This window comes from Toxorhynchites rutilus, chromosome 2 (genome assembly GCF_029784135.1).
Source record: "Toxorhynchites rutilus septentrionalis strain SRP chromosome 2, ASM2978413v1, whole genome shotgun sequence".
NCBI classification, from domain to species: domain Eukaryota; kingdom Metazoa; phylum Arthropoda; class Insecta; order Diptera; family Culicidae; genus Toxorhynchites; species Toxorhynchites rutilus.
In genome coordinates, this window is record NC_073745.1 from 339,353,929 (window position 1) to 339,374,564 (window position 20,636).

Below are 20,636 nucleotides of genomic sequence, written 5' to 3' on the forward strand. Positions count from 1 at the left end.
AAAGCCCACGGCAATCCGGAGAGAAATCCACAAATTAAAAAAAAATACACATTCGATGGTGCCTCGGATCCGAAGGATTCGAGTTTTCTTGTTTTCCTCCCATGAGTCTAGCTGTGCAGAAATTGAGTCAAATTCGTTGCGAAGGGCGAGAATAAATTTGGGCTTTTGAGGGCTCGCAACCACCGTTTTCTCCAATTTATACACTTCCGCCGCCTCCGGCTCCCCACAGGGGAAACGGGAAGAACGTACACTCTCTCTCTTTCTCTCTCCAATTTTCACGCCCACGCGCCCCTCCCCCCACTCTATGCAGGCCACTTTTAGCACATTGATAAATCACTGGGAACTGAAAATTATTTGAGTGATTTCCCTTACCTTACTGTTGGCACTGCGGAAGAAGATCCCGAGGGAGAAGAGGCCCAACGTCACGCCACCAATCAGACCGTTCAGGGTGAGGGTCGCCTGGAGGATTCCGCCGAGTCGTTCCACCACAAACACCAGCCCGAAGGACAGCACACCGTATCTGAAAGTACGCGGGTTGAAAATTAGAAAAGGGAAGTTAGGAAAAAAGCTAAAACAACACTTGTCGCGAGGGAAAGATCCAGATGAACAAACAATATTTTGATGACGAGAAATCAAATACCGTTTTGTCTCTAATTCCGAACAGTTAAGCTTTGATGGCCATTCAACAGTGTCTCATTACTGAAAATGGTACTCTTTCGCGAAATAAAATTGATTTTTGGATACAATAGAGTCTTCTTTTTCATTTGACTACAATAAAAGTGATTCATATTCATGGTGAAAAACTAAAAATATGTTTAATCACTTTTGTCTCAAATTCCGAACAGCAAAAATGCATTTAAAAAAAAATCATATCATTTGAACTACTGGACCGACTCATATGATCGATATATTAAATTAAAGTCAATTAGCTATGGATTGGATTTTGCTTTCGTAATTTTTTTTTATCCCATTTATTTATTTAAGGCTCATTAGCATTTTAGCTGTAACAGAGCCAAATTTCAATCGTGTACATGTCACATGGTTTTCATATCTATAATTAGCACATTACACAGTTGTCGTTCGCCAGTATTCCTTCTATACCATTACATATGGTACATTCACACAGTAGCCATTTAGGCGTCAGGGTATTCTTTCTGTTCTTCCATTATCCAGTTGGACCCTCGGACAGCGGAGACAGTTGTTTGATCATTGTTGAGTTATTTATAGAACAGTAGCCCGATGTGTCTGGCAGAGCAGAGCAGTTGTATGGATGAATCGATCTTATTTCGACCGTGGATCGATCTCCATCGCTGATGATTGTTGCGTGGACGTAGCTATTCTGTAACAACACAAAGATGGTCAATGAGGGCCCTGAGTTTTGAACTCACGATCGATCGCTTACTAAGCGAACGCGCAACCAATGTGGCTACGGAGACCCCCTAACTGCTTTCGTAATTGTTGATTGTATTTGTTTTCCATAGTTTACATGGTTTCTGGTCCAAGGTCACTATACCGGCATCAATTCTTATAAATGATGGTCAAATGGAGTGTATAACCAAAATAATGTCAAGGTTTTGATTATTAAATTATTTATAACATTAAAGTTCAGTAAATTCACATTAAAAAATGAAGTGTTCGCAATTTGAATCATGCGCAGAAACTTGATTCATATTCCGAACAGTAATTTTAATGAAGATTTCTGCAAAATATATCTTTTTTTCATCCATTTATTGCAGATGCGTACAAATTCTAGCACTTAACATGAAATTAACAAACAAAATAGTTGGAAAAACTACAAAAACTGAAAAATGAACGATGCTTGTTTTTTACGGAATTTGCTAACGCAAAATTCAATCATTGGTTTTGACTGTCACTTTTTTGCAAATGCTCAATATATGGGCTATTATGGGCTGTATCAATATCTATAAATGATGTTAAAATGAAGGCTAAAAGCCAAAGAATTCCAGGGTTTTGATTATTCAATTATTCAATTATAACATTTGAAAATGAAGTGTTCGGAATTTGAATCACGCGTACAAATTTGATTCATGATCTGAACACTCCTTCAATATTAATTTTAATGAAGATTTTTTGCATAAAATATCATTTCTTTCATCCAGTTATTGTAGGTTCTTACATTTCCTAGCACTTAACATGAAAACAGCGATCAAAATAGTAACGCAAACATTTTATCATTGGTTTCGACTGTCACTTTTTTGCAAATATCTGATATTATGAATTATAGGCTGTATTAATACCTGTAAATGATGTCAAAATGAAGCCAATACCTCAAAGAATGTCTGTGTTATCATTTTCAAATTATTTATAAAAAAGTTTTGTAAATTCATATTTAAAAATGAAGTGTTCAGAATTTGAGACTGTGAGACGGAATATGAGACAAAACGGTACATCCGCAACAATGTTGTGGCGAATTTCATTAAAAAGTGAATCTAGTCACACATTTGAAGGAATCCACTCGGCATCATGATTTGCCCGCCTCATTGACAAGTGACAGCTTTGGCGTCCGAGAGTTCAAATTACCCATGCTACTACCAAGGCAGAGGAAGCTATCCGATCCGGCGGAAACCGGTGATATGATGTGTTTTCTATTGTATTGCACTGTCTATCCCGCTGTCACATCGGAGCATAAAAGCCTCAATGTAAAAGTTCACGTCTTTCTATTCTGCATTTTTTTTTCTTCTTCTTCTTCTTGATTCGCTGCTTATTTCCGCGAAGCATCCAATTTCATGTGATTCCAACTGCAGCAAAAACAGTGGGGTAAAAAAAATGGGAACAAGCTCCTCCGACATAACCAAATGCATTCAAGAGGACATTGTTTCGCAGTGATTCCGCAGCTGGGAGATCGCATCAGAGCACTTAGAGTGGGAGGGCCGACGGAAATGTGCAATTTTATTGAAATATCGTCGCAATAACTTCAGGTCGGGTGGCATTTGTGACGTTTACGAGAGAGAGAAAGGAATGTGATTTTCTTCTGAGCCTCGTAGTGTGCATCGAACTTCAATGTCGGCGGAAGTAGCTCGCGGAGGATTTATTTGCCATCCGTGATTGTTCCAAGACATGTAATGTCGTGAGGATTAGAGTGTACTAGTAGTGTGAAACATCAACGAGATTGTTTTGCGTTTCCAGCTTTGTTTCTCGATTAGATTTCATTGGATGTTAAAGAAATCGAATATTACGAGAAGCTGAGGAATCGATAAACATAGTTGCACTATTGAATCTATTGTGGAAGAGCAATATTGGTCTAAGCAACGCACAAATGAGGGGATAATGAAATGACCATGGTCACGCTTAAAAAGCTTCTAATGTGAAAACGTATCTAACAAAGCAGTTCAAGATAAATCTGAGTATACCGATGCAATCGAATGGAATATATCGTCTATACGAGGTCTGTTTGAAAATTAATGCGACTTTTAAATTTCCGGAGGTTACGTATATTCGATTTTCGACTTTTGTGGCGTAATGTTGGTAACCATGTCTGACACTAGTGCTGACAAGTTCGGCAATTTTTATTGTTCAACAAATTTTTGACACATGCTTTACTCAACAACTCTGACAAATTTGTCAGAATTAGTGACAGACATTGGTTCCAACGTAACGTCACAAAAACCGAAAATCGAATATACGTTAGTTCAACATTGAAGGTACCTGGAGCTCTGAAATTCTTGGAGAAATTGAGAGGCTTCTTTGAAATAGCTACGTATGTGGAACGATTTTTGACAGATTACAGAACTGTATCGACACCATTGAACCAGAGAGTTTAAATGGGTTAAGTAAAGAGTGGAACGATCAAAATTTGGTCAACATCAAATCACGTCATTCTTTTGAAGTGTATTTAAAAAACCGAACACCCCTCATTTTGTAAGCCCTCTTGGTAATTTTACTTGCGCAACGTGAATATCACATGAAATTGACAAAGTTGGAATTTTTCAAAACAACCTGACAACCTGACCAACAACTCAGAACGGGTGAGTGAAACGGTAAAATCGTTCATTGGTAGAGGGATTCCAAATCTATTTTAACACTTTGCGGACCGCTCACGAAACTTCTCGTGTTTCGCGTCCCATCCGTTGCGGACCGCTCACGAGATTTCTCGTTTTCGCGTTCCTTCCTTACGGACTTGTGTGAAATTAGCGGATAATAGTTTTTGTTGCGTGCAAGTTTCTGTTCAACGTCTTGCTGGATTTAATGAATAATGAATTATGTCAATTGAAATAAATTGATTGTTTATCAAGTAACAACCTTCAAAATCATGCTCATTAGATAGAGAATTGTATCATTCCTCTTTCCACATAATTCATTTTTTTTCTTGATCGTGACAGAGAAAAGTTATAAGCCAAGTTGTATGGAAGAAATTAATTATGTTAAAGAAAATTGAAAAAAGTTATTTGAAAGGACCCAAAACACATTCTCGAGATAGTACTTATTCGATATAAAATATTTTTATCTATCTTTAGCATAATTTCCATTGGTCGGAAAAGGGTCTAAGAAGAGTTATAGCCCAAAACCTATATGACCTGTATGGGGGAAATAAATTAATTTAAAGAAAATTGAAAGGACCCAAAACACATTTTTGAAATAATACTCATTGGATAGAGAATAGTTTTATCCATCTTCAGCCAAATTTTCGTTGGCCGGAAAAGAGTCTGAGTAAAGGTATGGGCCAAAATGTATACCAGTTGTAGGAGGGAAATTAAAAAAATAAATTTTCACACTCAAAAAAAATGGAGGAACAGAGTGCGAAGTCGAAATTTTCGGGCTATTTTTGAAATGCTTTAAAATCGTGAAATATCAACGCATGAAGATGGGATATAAATCTTTTTAAAGCAAAATTTACATGGATTTGCACGGAATATTTCACAGAGAAATTTGTATTTCGATGTATGTAGATGTAGTGGATAAAAATATCGGGAAGAAATGAGAAATCGATATCTTTCTGTTTTTTTCAAAGATATAATGATAAATAAATTATCATCGAAAAAAAGTTTTGAAAACTATAATAAATTCTATACACCCAGGATTTTTTTACGCAGGGGATACACCATAGTAGGTACACCATAGTAGATGTACTTTGAGATTTTCTCAAATTTTCATTTCCACGCCTTTTGAGAATGGGAAAAAGAAGAAAAACTCATTTTTTCACTATAGCTCTTATGGTGAACCATATAGGAGAATTATATTATTATTATCTGAAAAAAAATCACACGTATCGATAAAAGGCGTAGGAACACGCTCCTTTTTCAGATACCGATAAGACACTCGCAAAAATTTTAACTAGCTATATGATACGAACCAAAATGCCATCACTGAGAGGTATCGAATCCGCCCCAAACAATGAGTAGTTTCGAGATCCTGACTGTATCCACACCATCTGTCTTCCATCCGATTCCAAGAGATTGGTTTCCGTCTTATCAGTATAAAGAACCTTGTTCCAGAACTCGTTAGGTCTGGTTACATATGCTTTAGCTTACTCTAGTGGTTTTTTCATATTCTCCTTTGAGATGTGAGACAATACGACCTCTCGGATTGTTCCTATAGGCTACTCTCCGGACAGTGTCTAGACTGACAGGTCGTCCAACGGTGCCGGCTACTTCGGTAGTCAATTTAGAATTGTTTGTTTAAGGATTATTCCGTAATGTTCGTACAATCACCCGTTTATCATCAGAAGACAGGATCCGTTTGCGTCCTCTCCCCGGAAGATTTCTATGGTTCCTCCATATTTCCATTTTATTATGACTTTCTATACTGTAGAGTGGGTTCTTCCAACTGCAGCTGCTATTTTCCACTATGTCTTTCCTCCACAAGTCTTACCTATTATCACGTACCTGTAACAATATTCATTTCTTTCCTCTTACTTTTTATTTTGATAAAAACTTTTTAGAACATCAACAAAAGAGGGTCTTCATAGCCATATTGGTTGCGCGTTCGCGTATTAAGCGATCGATCGTGAGTTCAAAACTCAGGGTCTTCAATTGACCATTTTTGTGTTGTTATAGAATAACTACGTCCTCGCAACATCAGCGATGAAAATCGATTCATCCATACAACTGCTCAGCTCTGCAAGAAACATCGGGCTGTTGTGCTATTAGTAACCTAACAATGATCATATCAACTCTCTCCGCTGTCTGGTCTGCTAAACAATGGAAGAACAGAAAGAATACTCTCACGCCTAAATGGCTACTTCTGTGTTATTTACAATTTATAAAAAAAACATAAACATGTAACATGTACACGATTAAAAACCCGGCTCTGTTACAGCTAAAATGCTAATGAGCCTAAACAAATAAATAAATGGAATAAAAAAAAATCACCAAAAACCAAACACTACCCAAGTAGTGGTTTGGTGTAACCATCACAAACTGTCGAAAAAAGTACGTTAATTACCAGAGAACTTACTTACAATGTTCGTTTGTTTGGAGAAATTTAAGGTGTACACTCAATTTAGCAATTCTTAGAATCGAATTTTTTTTCAGCTTTCAGAAATAAAAATTTGGCAAAAAACTTTTCGTGAAGTTTTCTCGTGCGCATAGTTTGTTGAATGTGTTTGTTATTAATATGCATCAAACGGTGAAATGTATTCAAAATATTTTGCATCAAATAAAAGAAGAGTATCGTCAAGTGGCATATGCACACTCAATTTTGCAATTGACTGTATATCGTATGCGTGATAATGATTGCAGCATAGTACAAATAAGGTTCCCATTTCACCTTGACATACAATGCTTTGGTTTTCTTTGCGTACACGTTAGTTATAACTCATATCATAATAGACTGTGAGTAAAAGAAGCCAATTCCCTTAGTTTGACAGTTGCATAATGACGAAGTGGCAGCGTATTCGTGCTTTATATCCTCTTGGATGGCACTAATGTTCGCAGTGGAATTTTTGCCTCCTCTATGTAGGTATTACTTGCATCATTTTTGTTAGTAGTACCTAGTTGAGATTTCTATGCCGGATAACACGCCTTGAATGTATTCTGGAGTGGCAAGCTCTAGAATACGCGTAATCATAGTGCAAGTCGAAAGAAATTTCTTTGATGAAAAACCCCCGGCCAGAACGGGAATCGAACCCGAACCCCCGGCATGATAATGTGGGACGGTCGGCCACGGGAGCAGTTGTGATTGTGTCGTGATTTATATACGTGAAGTGAAAAGCCCTAGATCGAGAAAAAAATAACAACTATCTGCAGAGGTAGCTACAGGTAGTTCGAGGTCAGCTCGAATTCCGAAGGTTATCACTTCCATCAAAGTGGAGAATCGGAGAATCTGGTGCGTTTATTCCAGAAGCGACAAAGTAAACACAGAGGAGAAGGAGAAATTTTCCGTACCACAAAGAAATAAGAAATACCAATACCATATATGTATATTAAAAATAAAGTTTCATGATTTAATGTGTATTTTACCGCAAAATACCACGAAATAGTAAGTATTTTCAACTTGTTTTTTGTTTCTTCCCCCATAAACTTCATATTCAAGGTAATCAATGACGATATAATTTATTTTGTTCACCGATCCACATATGCTTCATCTACCATTCCACCCTGTTATGTATCACACTGAAATTCATTAATCATTTTCAGTTAGACAGTTGAACTTCCTAATTTTCTTCTTTTTTTTTTGTTCGTTACCGTTTGACGGTAATGAATACATATAGCAAACGGCCCTTTTCAGGAGTACTATTTAGAGTTTCAAACGAGTTAAGCTAACAGATTTCTGAACAATGAAAATAATTACATTTAAAAAAACAACTGTTCTGAACAACAGTCCTTCCGTCTTCCTTCCGTCTGTGCCCCTAGGCTCAGACCCTTCTACTTTTTTTTATATTTTTCAGAACCTAAAAAAAACTATTGCAGTTAAACTCTAGAATTTGAAGCACGTCCTCCTGTTCCTCGGTAAACTTGTCTAACTTTTGTCCAACAATATTCATGGTAAACTACTTTGTATTATGTTTTTTAAAAGAAAAAGATAAATTATTTCTAAATGCTCTGCAACTTTGATGGTTGAGGCAAATTAACTCATTCCGGACCCAAAAATTCGGCAATCTTGCGATAACAGTTTAATTAGCAGTTTAATATTCTCATAATATATCTCTATGTCATAGAATGCTGAGTTAATAACTAGGTGAGATTAAATTCTCGCAATATAAGTTTTAATTGACAGACAAACATCTCTAACAAAGGATTCTCGTTATGCTAACTCAAGCTGTCTGAGCCCTACGATGCCCTAAAATGAGGATCCTACCCAGATGACATAAAAAGCACACGTGTTACATACTCCAATTGCTTGTTTGTGGTTTATCCCTAAATAGTTTAATTAGTCGGGTACATTGCAATTAGCCCACACATCGTGTAGGTGTCAGGAAAAAAGTCCACTTGCACCACTTGTGACGCAAGTCGCCCTTTCGACCTCAATATGTGTGTGACCAACTAATAAAACTGATTGGTTGTAAAAGGTGGCGCGTAAGTTTTCTTATGGAGAAACGTGTGTGTGTGTGTGTGTTGGGGATGAGATTGGAGCCATGAGAGGTGGGGGGGGTTGTGTTGGCAACCAGAAAGGCTTTGTCTTGTACCAATTGCAGGGAGCCATAAAATAGGGCTGTTAATAATTTATGGTCGTGCCAAGTTCCAACAATGGGCGCCCGTAAAAGTCGACAGTTTTCTTATCGGGCGATGGAAGATAGCACAAATGAATGATGCATAAAATTATTCATCTGTAAAGTGTTCTTCGAATATCGGAAGAGGTGAAAGGACTCGGTTATTTTTATGTTTTTGATGTTAGCGCGATAGCCACGATTTATTGCGTCTGACTATTAGATATGTGGGCGCCCAAATCGAATCAATACTTGGGATTCAAAATAAACACACAGAAACTACGTCCGGAGGAGTACTTTTTAAGGTAACAATAACATGTTCCTGATCCTTTCAGATGTGTTGTTTTAGTACTTCGTTCGGAATCGCTCGTTTCGGTCATAAAATGCCACTTAGCCTATCCTCTGGTTGGATGGAAGGAAGCACTGTGAGGAAGTGTGAAGCAGACAGAACACACGTGTTCGAAGAATAACTTCCTTCTAGCAGAATGACACCTGATGTAAATTCCCATCGTGGACTCTCGTTTATCACATATTTTGAGGATCATGGATTTTATTCTGAATATAAACCCTCAAATGCGTTCGAAACAAAAGACACTGCGGCCGGGTAATTGAATATTTATAGGAGGCTAGAAGCACAGGAATTGATTGCAATGGTCTCCGAAGCCATTTGTCTTCGGTGACTATCCAAATAACGTTTCTGTCTGCGAATTTCCGACGAACATATGACTGTCGTTGGCTGAAATGAAACTCTCAATCTTTCGATTATATCTCCGCTCCTCGTTGTTGGCTCTATAACAAATGAACCCGCATCTACTAAATCAATCTCAGGATAGCGCGATGCTGCCGATGCCGATGCCATTGGTGCGCTTTCCGAGCGAAGCCAAGCATAAGTCACCTGAGACAAATTCCGCCCGGATTGAGCTGTCAGCCGGAAAAGAGTTCAATATGTGGAAAACAATGGGAAAAAGCTTTCCCGCGGCACAAAGCAGGAAAATTAATACTCGCAAGGTTAAAGGTGAAATTGAGTGAAAATCCAATTACATTCGAATCGTCGCTTCCGATAATGACAGGTAGAGCAGCCCGGGAGAAACAGACGTTTGAACGTGATATCGCCCCGAAAACCGAATGTCACGTTTGCATACGTCCGTCGAACGGTAGCAGGACCTGGCGATTGTGTTGTGCTCCCTGTCCACACCAGGAACCACGGAATGGACCAAGAATGTATGCATGCATTCGGAAGCTGGGAGTGAACTGACAAAAATCCAATTTTTTAAAACAACGACATTAATATTTTTTATCTCTCCCGAACTCTGGAAATGTTATGGTATGCTATTTGAGTACACACGGTCAGCTATTGGTTGTCCACTCGAAAAGCTGGCACAGTATCGAATCGCCATCATCGTATCGTCTCGCGTGGGTGGATGTGTGCTTTGCGTGGAGGGGGATTTGATCTCAAACGAAAACAACGGGAGAAAAAAAGGCAGCCCGTTTGGCATCGCTGGGATCCGCGCTATAACCCCGTTATCTCGTTTATGGATTTCGATATTTTCCAATACATTTGATTCTTTCAGCTAGATTTTTTTCGCTATCGAGACTCCCATCCGGCCAGCGGAAGCCAGATGTGGAACCCAACACCGGTTGACAGAGACAGAGCTTCGCCAGTGCTGCTGCTGCTGCATCTGTGGCCGAGATTGTAGCAAACGAGATGGCACGGGATGTTCTCAAGTGTGTTTATTCATTTCTAGATACGATCCAATTGTTCTCCTTTTTTCCAGCTTCACAGATGAGTTCGTTTTGGTATCGTTGATATGTATAGGGGAAGGTAGTCCTAATCCGACCGGTGATCCTGAACCGATCTCCTCTTGGATCTCGGGGATCACCTACCGATCTTTTAGTAGTGTCAAAAGAAAGGTTTCATAACACTGACAATTTGATTAACTCTATGTATTTGCGTCTGTGTTTGCGAGTACCGTTCTTAATCATATTTCGGACTACACCATATTTCGGACACTTTGTTCTAATATCTTGAAATGCTTGATGCACTGATGATATAACCATAAAATTAATATCACAATTGCTCTTAGAGTAATTCCTTGGTTTCACTATCACTTCATTTGAGAATTACATTTGAATTATTACATAGTAGAAAAAAATCCATCCAAAATCCAAAATCCACTCATTATCGTTTGTGTTTGACGTTTGCTTAGCGTGATAACGTAGAATTTACCCCTTCATCAATATTTAAATTTCTCTCGTGTTTCATCAGTATTTATCATCGTTATCAGGTTACTGTGATTGCTTGGTATGTGTTTCGCAGTTGACTATAAAATATAATCAAGTGTACCGTTCTGAATCATATTTCAGACACTTTGTTCTAATATCTTGAAATGCTTCATACACTGATGATATAACTATAAAATTAATATCACAATTGCTTCTTTAGAGTAATTCCTAGGTTTCCCTATCACTTCATTTGAGAATTACATTTGAATTATTACATGGTAGGAAAAAAATCAACTGCACTACTCATTATCGTTTGTGTTTGACGTTTGTTTAGCGTGAGCAGGTAGAATTTACCCGTTCATAAATATACAAATTTCTCCCGTGTTTCATCAGTTCTCATCATCGTTAACAGTTTACTGTGATTGCTGATTGTAAGTGTTTCGCAGTTGACTATAAAATATAATCAAGTGTAATGTAGTTTTCGTCAAAAAAAATTACAAAATAAAGTGTCCGAAATTGGAATTCAATCTGTCCGAAATTTGTTTTTTTTTTTTGGTTTGATAAATGGTGTCCGAAGTTTGATTTTTATTCGCATCATTTGAAAAGCATTTTATTCGATGATTTTTTTATGTTTTCAATCAAATAGGTACCAAAGTAGACGGCTTAAAAGTATATTGACCTAATTTATTTATAATATCAACCAATCAACCAATATTATACCTGTGCATAAAGTTGAGATCTGTTGATTTCTGCATTAAATGCCTTAAGCGTCCGAAATATGATTCAGAGCGGTACCTGTACCTACGATTTCAAAATGGCATCGATATTCGATATTCGACTTCCGCTGGTAAAACCATTTCACCCAATACTCATATCGTATGGATTTTCCATATCTTTTTTTGTCATTTTGAACTACTATCAGCACAACGGAAATCGAAACAAAATTATATTCTATGTTTTAGTATATTCAACGTTCATCCATTGCTAATAAATCATAGAACAAAGATCCTTTGTATGTTTGAGACAATGTAATTAATAAAATTAGTCATGTTCAACATTCCGGAACAGAAAAAAGTCAGATGTTGTCACACCACAAAAGTATTTGACTGACGCAAACCAATCCTACAATAGAATATTTTCCCCAACTGATGATTCTTATATGAAATATATCGTTTACCTTTGGCAATTCGTGTGATGAGGCTAAATGTTGTCACGTCACGCTGGAATGGACCATATACAGGGTTTTCCATTTCGGGCTTCCGAAAGTATACAGCCCTGCGCTGACAACCGTTTGACATAGCTGTCAACCAAAGCGTCATATCGTTAGTTGAATGTCTGCCATGGGTTATGAGCAGAATTGCCAACCTCCCTGTTTTTCCTATATGTTGCCAGTTTTTTAAGCATGCCAGCGAAACAGCCAAAGCCAAAAAATATACAGTTTTTCATAATTTTCACAGTTTTATCCAGTTTTTTTTTATTTTTTCGGCCTTTTCAAGTATTTTACTCCCCAAAATTGTATTCTGTTCTTCCATTTGTGAAAATTCTACTCCGCTTCACTCACATCGAAGACTTGTAGACTAGTTTATCGTCTTTCTATATCTTTATCTATCTGTCTAGTATAAGCACACAGAATTATGGAATGGTGTTTTCTCGCTAATTTGCCTCCCTTTTATTGATATTCTGTTTGATCAGGAAAATTATACGAGTTTGGAAAATGTTTTTGTAGGTGCTGCTGTCGAAATGTTGACCAATTAATATTTGTCAGTATGAAAAATTTCACACAACGCCGTAGCTAGTTTCAATTTTACATTACACTATGCAATCAAATTCTAAAACGTTTTAATTCCAATGATCCATTAATCATCAACATGGCGATAATTGATCCAACTATTGTCATTGGAAGGAGGCGTATGTCAATTGTTCCACTTCTACAAAATCTTCCAAATATTTGCGATCGAAATAATATTCAGGAAATCGATAATGAATTTAGGAAGATCCGAACTTCAGTTTAAACGAACGCCAAGATGCTTCTTTCTTTTGAGTATTATAGATTCTTGATTCTGACGCATCCCTCAGCAACCATTGAGCGATAGTTTTCAGTTTTCAGTATAGTTTTCAGTTTCAGTATACGAATCAAAACTAGGAAGTAGAACAGGAACAAAAACTATGCGACGAATTCTAGCTTCCCAAAATTATGTAGAAATAAAAAATAATAAAGATGAATAAAGAGCAATTCCACGCCAAATCACCCGGTCGCTGACTCGACCCTCTCCGTTTTTTGATTGGACATTTGATCTTTAATTGGACATTTTTGTGAATATACTGAATATACATGATAAATTTTTAGGAGTGTTTTCAACTATTTCCCAATAATTTATGGTGTCGCAACCAAATTTTTTACCAATTTTCATGTTGATCGGTTCAGTAGTTTCCGAGTCCATGAGAGACAGACAGACAGATAGAAATATAATGTCAAAATATATGATAACAGGTAAATTATAAATGCCAATTACTTATTTTGTCACTGTATATCCTAGTTTTTATTGCTAATATAAACAAAGTTGAGAAAAAAATCGATTCTTCCAGCTTCCAGTATTTTTTTTAGAATTTTTCCAGCTTTTTCAAAAATTTGATTGGCAACTCTGGTTATGAAGGTGAAATTGGATCAAAAATGGAGAAAGTTACTATTAGTAATATTTTGAAAGCTGTGAGCCATATTTGCACAACTTCCAATGCATGATACATATTTGCACAACTTCCAATGCATGATACTTAACTGTAGTACAAATAGTTATTATTAAATAATTCAACAAAGTTTGTTGTGTAAATGACCATCAAATAACACCTCAGAAAAAATCTCATGTCCAGCTTTACACAGAACTACTAAAATTGTACATATTGGATAGGATTATTTTTCAAAGTCTTACCAGATGAGTCATTACTGATTTTGAACTTCAATTTTTTTTTTCCATTCGAATTTCAATATTTTCGAAATAATCTCATATTTACACTGAGAGGGGGTGAAAATGAGTTAAGCACAAAATTTAATTCCATGCCAAACCGATAAAGTGATTGAAAATTGATAGTTTTATTCCTCTTCGTGAAATATTAGACTCGTATTTTTTATGTTTTTTCATCCTCCTATTTCCAAAAATGACCTTTTTCAATAATTCATAACTTTTGAACTAATAGTACAATTTAGATGATCGATATATCAAATTAAAGTCAACGAGCCAGGGTTACCATATATACAGTATAATCTGCATTTATACAGATTTTTAGACTTTTTGAGACCAAGAATCTGTCCCTTTGTCCCTTTGCGGTCGTGTTAAATTTTGACACGTGATATTTAATTATTTTTACTTGAAGAAGCAGTAATGTATAACTTTGTGAGATTATGAAAGATGAACAAGATTCCTTTATTTTTTGTAAACTGTTGATAATAATTAACTAAACAATGTTTTATGTTTATTTATTTTTTTTTATCAAAAATATATATTTTTATTAAGGCTCATATGGCGTCAACCGGACGGAGCCGGGAGTTCGACAATTTTTGTCTTAAAACTATGTTGGTAATATGTAACCGATTACTCGCGGTTGGCTCGAAGTTAGTATTACAAGTGTTTTCGTAATTGTGATGTTGCTGCCTCCGTGTCGGGCACACGGGATACTTCCTATTGGGATGCAGCTGACCATTAATCAGCAACGCCCCCCTAGTCTGTACCCCATATCTAGCGTGGTGCGTCTCCTCGACTCGAGGATTCCAGGATAGAGTGGTCACTTTATGTTTAAAATAAAATTGCTATAATTTTTCTTCGTGTGATATCTTCCACAAAAAGAATTAGTTTGGCGTCTTTCGCCTTTTATCTTTCTGTTTGAACATACAGAACAATGCTCTTTACATTTACACAGTGCCGCAATACATCAATTAATCCTTTCCTCAAGCATTCATTAGCCATATAAAATTCATAACACGGTAAAATTAGTTTTGGAAAAGTGTGAACTGATACATTGTTGTATAAATTATAATATTAGTACACTTCTTTGCTGTGGTGGCTGAGAGCAGATAAATGACCGCAACGGATTAATACAGATTTCGAAACAGATTTTCTGAGAAAAAACAGAGATAAAAATATTTTTTGAGGTCAAAAACACAGATTTTATTATGGCAACCCTGCAATGAGTTAGTTTTGTTTGAAAAAGATTACACTTGAAAAAAAAAACGGATTCTGTTTTCTTAATTATTGATTGTAATTGTTTTTCATAGCTTACATGGTTTCGGAACTAAGGTCACCATATTTTTTATATTTTTTCTTGAAAGCTAAGGTTTTTTACATAATATATCCGAAAATCAGAGAGGTTTTTTTTTTCGTTTTCGAGTGATTTTGCAAAGTTAACATGTTTTCAGTTTTCGTTCAATATTCCTATGCGACTGGACAACATCTATACGACTAGAATCAAATTTCCATCGGTTAATTTGAAAAATCATAACTCAATAACACAAAATAACGCATCTCTGAATTTTGGATATGTATCTAAAAAATCTTAGCTTTCAAGAAAAAATATAAATAAAATAAGTAAAAAAAACTTTTTAAGTAAAACGGTTTAATTGTGATTAAACATAATAATGTACTAAAAGCTAGAAAATAATTAGGCAAGTAGCAGTTAGCAGTTATCACATCTCTCCTTTATTAGTCTAGGGCATTGATAAGACTAAAATAAAATCGTGGGACATATCATGAAGACCATAATTGTGGATAATGGAAATCCAACGTGCCCCACGATTTTATTTTTTGGGCAACCCTAAAATGGAAAAGATTACCCTAATGATAAAAAATACGGGTCTAATGTTTTGCGATAAAGAACAAAACTACAACTTTTCACGTAAATCTGAGAACCACTATATCGGTTTGACATGGAATGGCTGTATATAAACATTCCCATTGCACTTCTAGGTGGATTGACACTATTATCGTAACTGAAATAATCATTTAATACACTTACATGTTGGTAAATTATTTTGAAATCATTGAGAAATTGATTTCTAAACACAATTCTCAATATAAAGTAATATTCACTTTGACCCATTGTCACCCCCTCTAAGGGGTAAGATTGAGTCAACCTTCATTGAATCGCAGTTCAGTGAAAAATTAATATTATTCAACAATTCCTTGAACACTTACGAGTATTCGTCATTAGAGAACATTTCTCCGGAATCAGAATTGTGTTTTACTCTAATTTACGATAGTTGTTCAACAGAAAGTTCGAAAACTACCTTTTCTGACCCATTTTCACCCCCATCGACGGTACCTATTTTTCAAATGCTTGTTTTTCATGAATCACAAAATGAAACCGAGGTCTCCTCACTGCTCTTCAAATAAGTATTCAATTATTTATTCAATTTATTCAATTTATTCAAATTCAAACATTGAATTTTGGTTAAGTAAGCGCAGAGGGCCACCTTCCCCTATTTATACATGTTTTCCATTCGCGCTGTTTGTTGAGTGAAAAAGTCACTCGGGTGTTAATTTTCATCCATTTCGAGCGATCCTCTTGTTTGGCCAACAAGCAATATGTTATCTATTGGATTCATCCCAACGATGTGTTCTTCAAAATTTGCTGCGATAATTCACCGAGAAGATGATTTGTTTAGAACGATTCCATAAACGAAACCGATATGCAAACGAATCGTGAGAACGATCGGAACGGAAGCGTGAATCAATTGCGACACCAAAAATACCCATCCAACTTCAGGTACAGCTGCTCCAATGCGAAATCCTCCTCCTCCTCCTGCTCCACCCTCGGATGATTTATTTCATTTATCCTTCGGCTGGAAGGGAGCAAAATGAAACGATGCGTCGAAATTTCCCGTGTGTAAAACGTGCTGCGCTGTTATTCGGATGCATCCAAGTGTTCAATTTGCGATGAATATGAAAATGAGACGACTCATCGTCATAAACATCATCACCATTATCCGGTTGTTTTCCGGGACGTTACACCTGACAGGTTCGTTTCCAAATCCCACGCACTCGCGTTCGGTGCATGATCCGTAGATAACAACCAGAACGAGATGAGTAGACAGAAACGCAATGGAACGGTGAAATGTGGATGGCTGTGTGGAAATTAGCTATAAATGGGTAAACTACAGCAACCGGAATGTGGAGCATCCCACTGCACGGCATTGACCATGTGAACAAACCCATTTCAGCGAGGAGGAAGATCCCTTCTCGAAAATGACAAAACAGCCACTTGGTCACGTTCATTCTCTTCGTACTGAAGAGGAACACTGAAATTGTTTGTCGGACGAAAGAAAAAAAGAGCTGCGCATTCATTGGGGAGTTGTTCGAAATCCACCATACGTCTGCAGGAATCCAAGTTTATCTGTTAACTACATCTTGGTTTTTGGTTCCCTCGAAACGCAAGACAATTTGCGCAGTTGGCCATCGTACCAATCGCCCAAATGCACGCCATACAAAACGCAAAACCTTGTCACGATTCGCAAACATATGGAATAAATCTATGCGTTGTAATACCTCCTGAAGGATGGTGGGGAATGGTGTTCTCCATGGCAATATCAATCCCTGATCCCTTTGGGATACGGACAAGAAAAGAAACTCACGACGAGACGAGACTGAGGTTAGCAAATATCGATGTCAGCATTTTGCAATATTGTAAAGACACAGCGAAGCGAGAGCATAAATCTAACGGCGGTGCTTTCGGAGCATATGGAGGGGTGGAACATCCTAACAACCGAAAACAATCATCCACCGCTGAGCAAGCCCCAGACGAAGGTTCAGAGTAATTGGGAAGACAGAAATCTCGTTGCAATTTGCTAGATATTAAACTTGTAATGCATAATCACGATACGAACATGATGGGACTGATATTGAGAGAAAGCTCTCCCCACAGATTGTACGCAATGGTTTCCAATCGAGGACGACTTGCAAAAATGAAGCACATCATTGAAGCCGTAGAAGGCAATTTCCAGCGCTGGATTTAATTGACAATAAAAGGTAAATTGTAAACGATACATACCCCAGCGACATCCATTTTGCGTACAGCGATGCCTTCTCCTGTGGAATCTTCATTCCGAATCCAGTCACCAGCAGATCCTCACACGTGACGGCCGACAGCGAGTTCAGTGCAGCGGCAACGGTTCTGAAATGTGCGAGGAAGATTAAAATTGTGGAAATATTATCATTCAAAATAAATGCAAAATAAAAAATATTATCATCACTGAAAAGTGTGCTGTTATTCTTCCTCTCTGTGTCTCGCTGAGTGAATTAATAAAATCAACATAACGCGTCTGCTGCAATGGTTTGATGTTGTTCTCGTGGCGGTTTGAATCGGTCTTTACTCGTGTGGGGGCTTTAAAACCACCAAAACGAATGTGACCGAACTCTTGTGATTCCATGAACCAGATCCGCATTGTGGTGTGCGCAGTGTTGCCTCAAAATACTTGTTATAGATTAAGTAAAAATGGCGATCATGTGATGAAAAACTGTTACCTTCTCTTGGAAAGATAAGCATGAAAGTGGAGTGTCAAAAAATCCAAAAATTTCAATTATAGTTGGTTTGATTTTAAATTTTCAAATGATTGTTAGATCGATGGATTCAACCGAGTGTAATTGTTTTGAGTGTTGCTTTCTCGGAAGGTTTGGTTTTAAGTTAAGCTGGTTCAATGATGTAGCTGAATTGAAATATGCCTAGAGATGCTACTGTGGTAACAGTAAAGCGCCATAGTAGTATCGTTAGTTCAATTTTGGAAACTTTATTTTCTTTGTCAGGGTATATAGAAAGTGCAAAGAAATTAGTTTTTTTAAAATTTGTTTATGCGTGAATTCTAATAATTGCTTGCTAATAAAGAAAAAGAAAAAAAGGCTAATCAAATATCTATCTTCAGAAAATTGGGTCGATTGATTTTAGAGGAGCTTTCTCGGTTACCTTTTCAGGTTTCCAAAATATACAGTTCTCTAACATATCGCTGGAATGATTGGTTTAGCGGAGTTTTCTCATTACCTTCTAAGGTTTCCTACAGTTAACTCAGACAGTAAGGATTTCAACAAAATAGTATGTGAGTTGAATAGTAGAATATATAGCCGGTCGAATTGATTTAACAGGTCTACCTTTTTAGGTTACCTAAAAATAATTTATGTCGCGCGTTGTAACGCAAGAGAATTTCGCTTTGTTGAGTGGTCGATAGTTCACGTTCACATAATCACATCACTTACCACAGTGAATCCTGATTCTTACCTCTCCCATTAACAACTATCCCTTCCATGATTTTCGCTAGGGAACCACGCTATAGAGGCGACCCTTCTGGCCTTCGGGCGGCGATTATCATACTAACGCTCCTTCCCTTCCCCTGGTTACTGTAAGGACGTGGCCGGCGTCGTTATTGACCATTTAAAGCTCGAATCATCGAGAATTGCACAACAAGAATGATTTGCTAGTCCCAAGCGTCATTCTGTGTGTTCTGTGTGCAATTTGGTTGGTTCAGGTCAATCATGGAGAGCAACTACGAATTGTACAGTCTACCCAAGCTCAAGCTCAAGCTCAATTCCACTGCGATATTGAATCATATGAGAAAAACTAAATATTTAACTGAGTTAGACACAAGAACTCAGAACCATAAACAAAGACAAGTCCTCATATTATATTACGAGTAAATATTACATTGAAAAATTTTTTTTTTATCTGTATTATAGTGACTTTCAACTCATTTGGCTGGTTCGTCACTTTTACTTCCATTTTTGGAAGAATGTCGGGAGTGAGAATTGAACTCGTGACCTTAAGCGTGAGAGGCATGGATGTTACCACTACGCCGGATCGCCTCCACACACATTGAAAATGCTGGCTCAAAACTATATGAGGATGGGATTAAATCGAGTTACTAAGTGGAGTAAACATTAAAGAAATCTGCCAAAAAAAAACCAAAATTCTCGAAGTGTTCACACCGATGATCTGCAAAGTTGTATGCTTTAAACATCCTTCAATATAATTATATTTTCAAAATATGTAATTAGAAGTAGTATTTTCCCAACCCTGATATTTTTCTTCTATCATTGAGTCAATTCACGAACTCCCTGAACTTCCCGTGTTTAAGGTTTAAGGGAATGAATCATACCAATTTTTGATAACCTGTGCGCCTTCCATTTATCATGGCGAGTAAGAGTCAAAACGTTCAAATCTCACCATTCAATTGTCATCCAATAGTTCTTAAGGGGGCAATCTAGTGTAAGGGGGAAACGAATTTCGGTGGTTTTTTCGAGCTACGAAAAAATAATACAAAGAATATATTTATTTTTGACTAGCTGACCCGACGAACTTCCCAAAATAGATTTTGTGATTTGAACACTTTCAAACATCCACGTTTTCTTACTAAGCGAACGTTAGTGAGTTCAACCACTGAACTCTTCATTAATTGATTACCCTTTGACCCTTTACAATTTTCTTTTACTATAAATTTATTTTCAGACACAATTCACGTCACATGATGACGCATGGAACTAGCAAATCATTCTCGTTGTACAATTTTCGTTGATTCGAGCTTTAAATGGTCAATAACGACGCCGGCCACGTCCTTACAGTCACCAGGGGAAGGGAAGGAATGTTAGTATGATAATCACCGACCGAAGGCCAGAAGGATCGCCTCTATAGCGTGGTTCCGTAGCGATTATCATGGGAGGCATAGTTGTTAGTGGGAGAGGTACGAATCAGAATTCACTGCGGTAAGTGATGTGATTATGTAAACGCGAGCCATCGAACACTCGTAGGAACGAAATTTCGAAAATCTTATGTATCACAA

General features: G+C 37.1%; 1 protein-coding gene across 1 annotated transcript in view; it reads right to left on the bottom strand.

Moving 5' to 3' along the window:
- The window catches only part of LOC129768425 (sodium-coupled monocarboxylate transporter 1), a 199,954-nt gene that overhangs the window by 44,118 nt on the left and 135,200 nt on the right, over positions 1 to 20,636 (bottom strand). Inside the window, exons 9-10 of the mRNA XM_055770077.1 lie at positions 17,864 to 17,986; positions 373 to 520 (exon numbers count right to left, since the gene is read on the bottom strand). Of these exons, the coding sequence (XP_055626052.1) occupies positions 373 to 520; positions 17,864 to 17,986 (271 nt within the window). The remainder of the gene's footprint in view (positions 1 to 372; positions 521 to 17,863; positions 17,987 to 20,636) is intronic.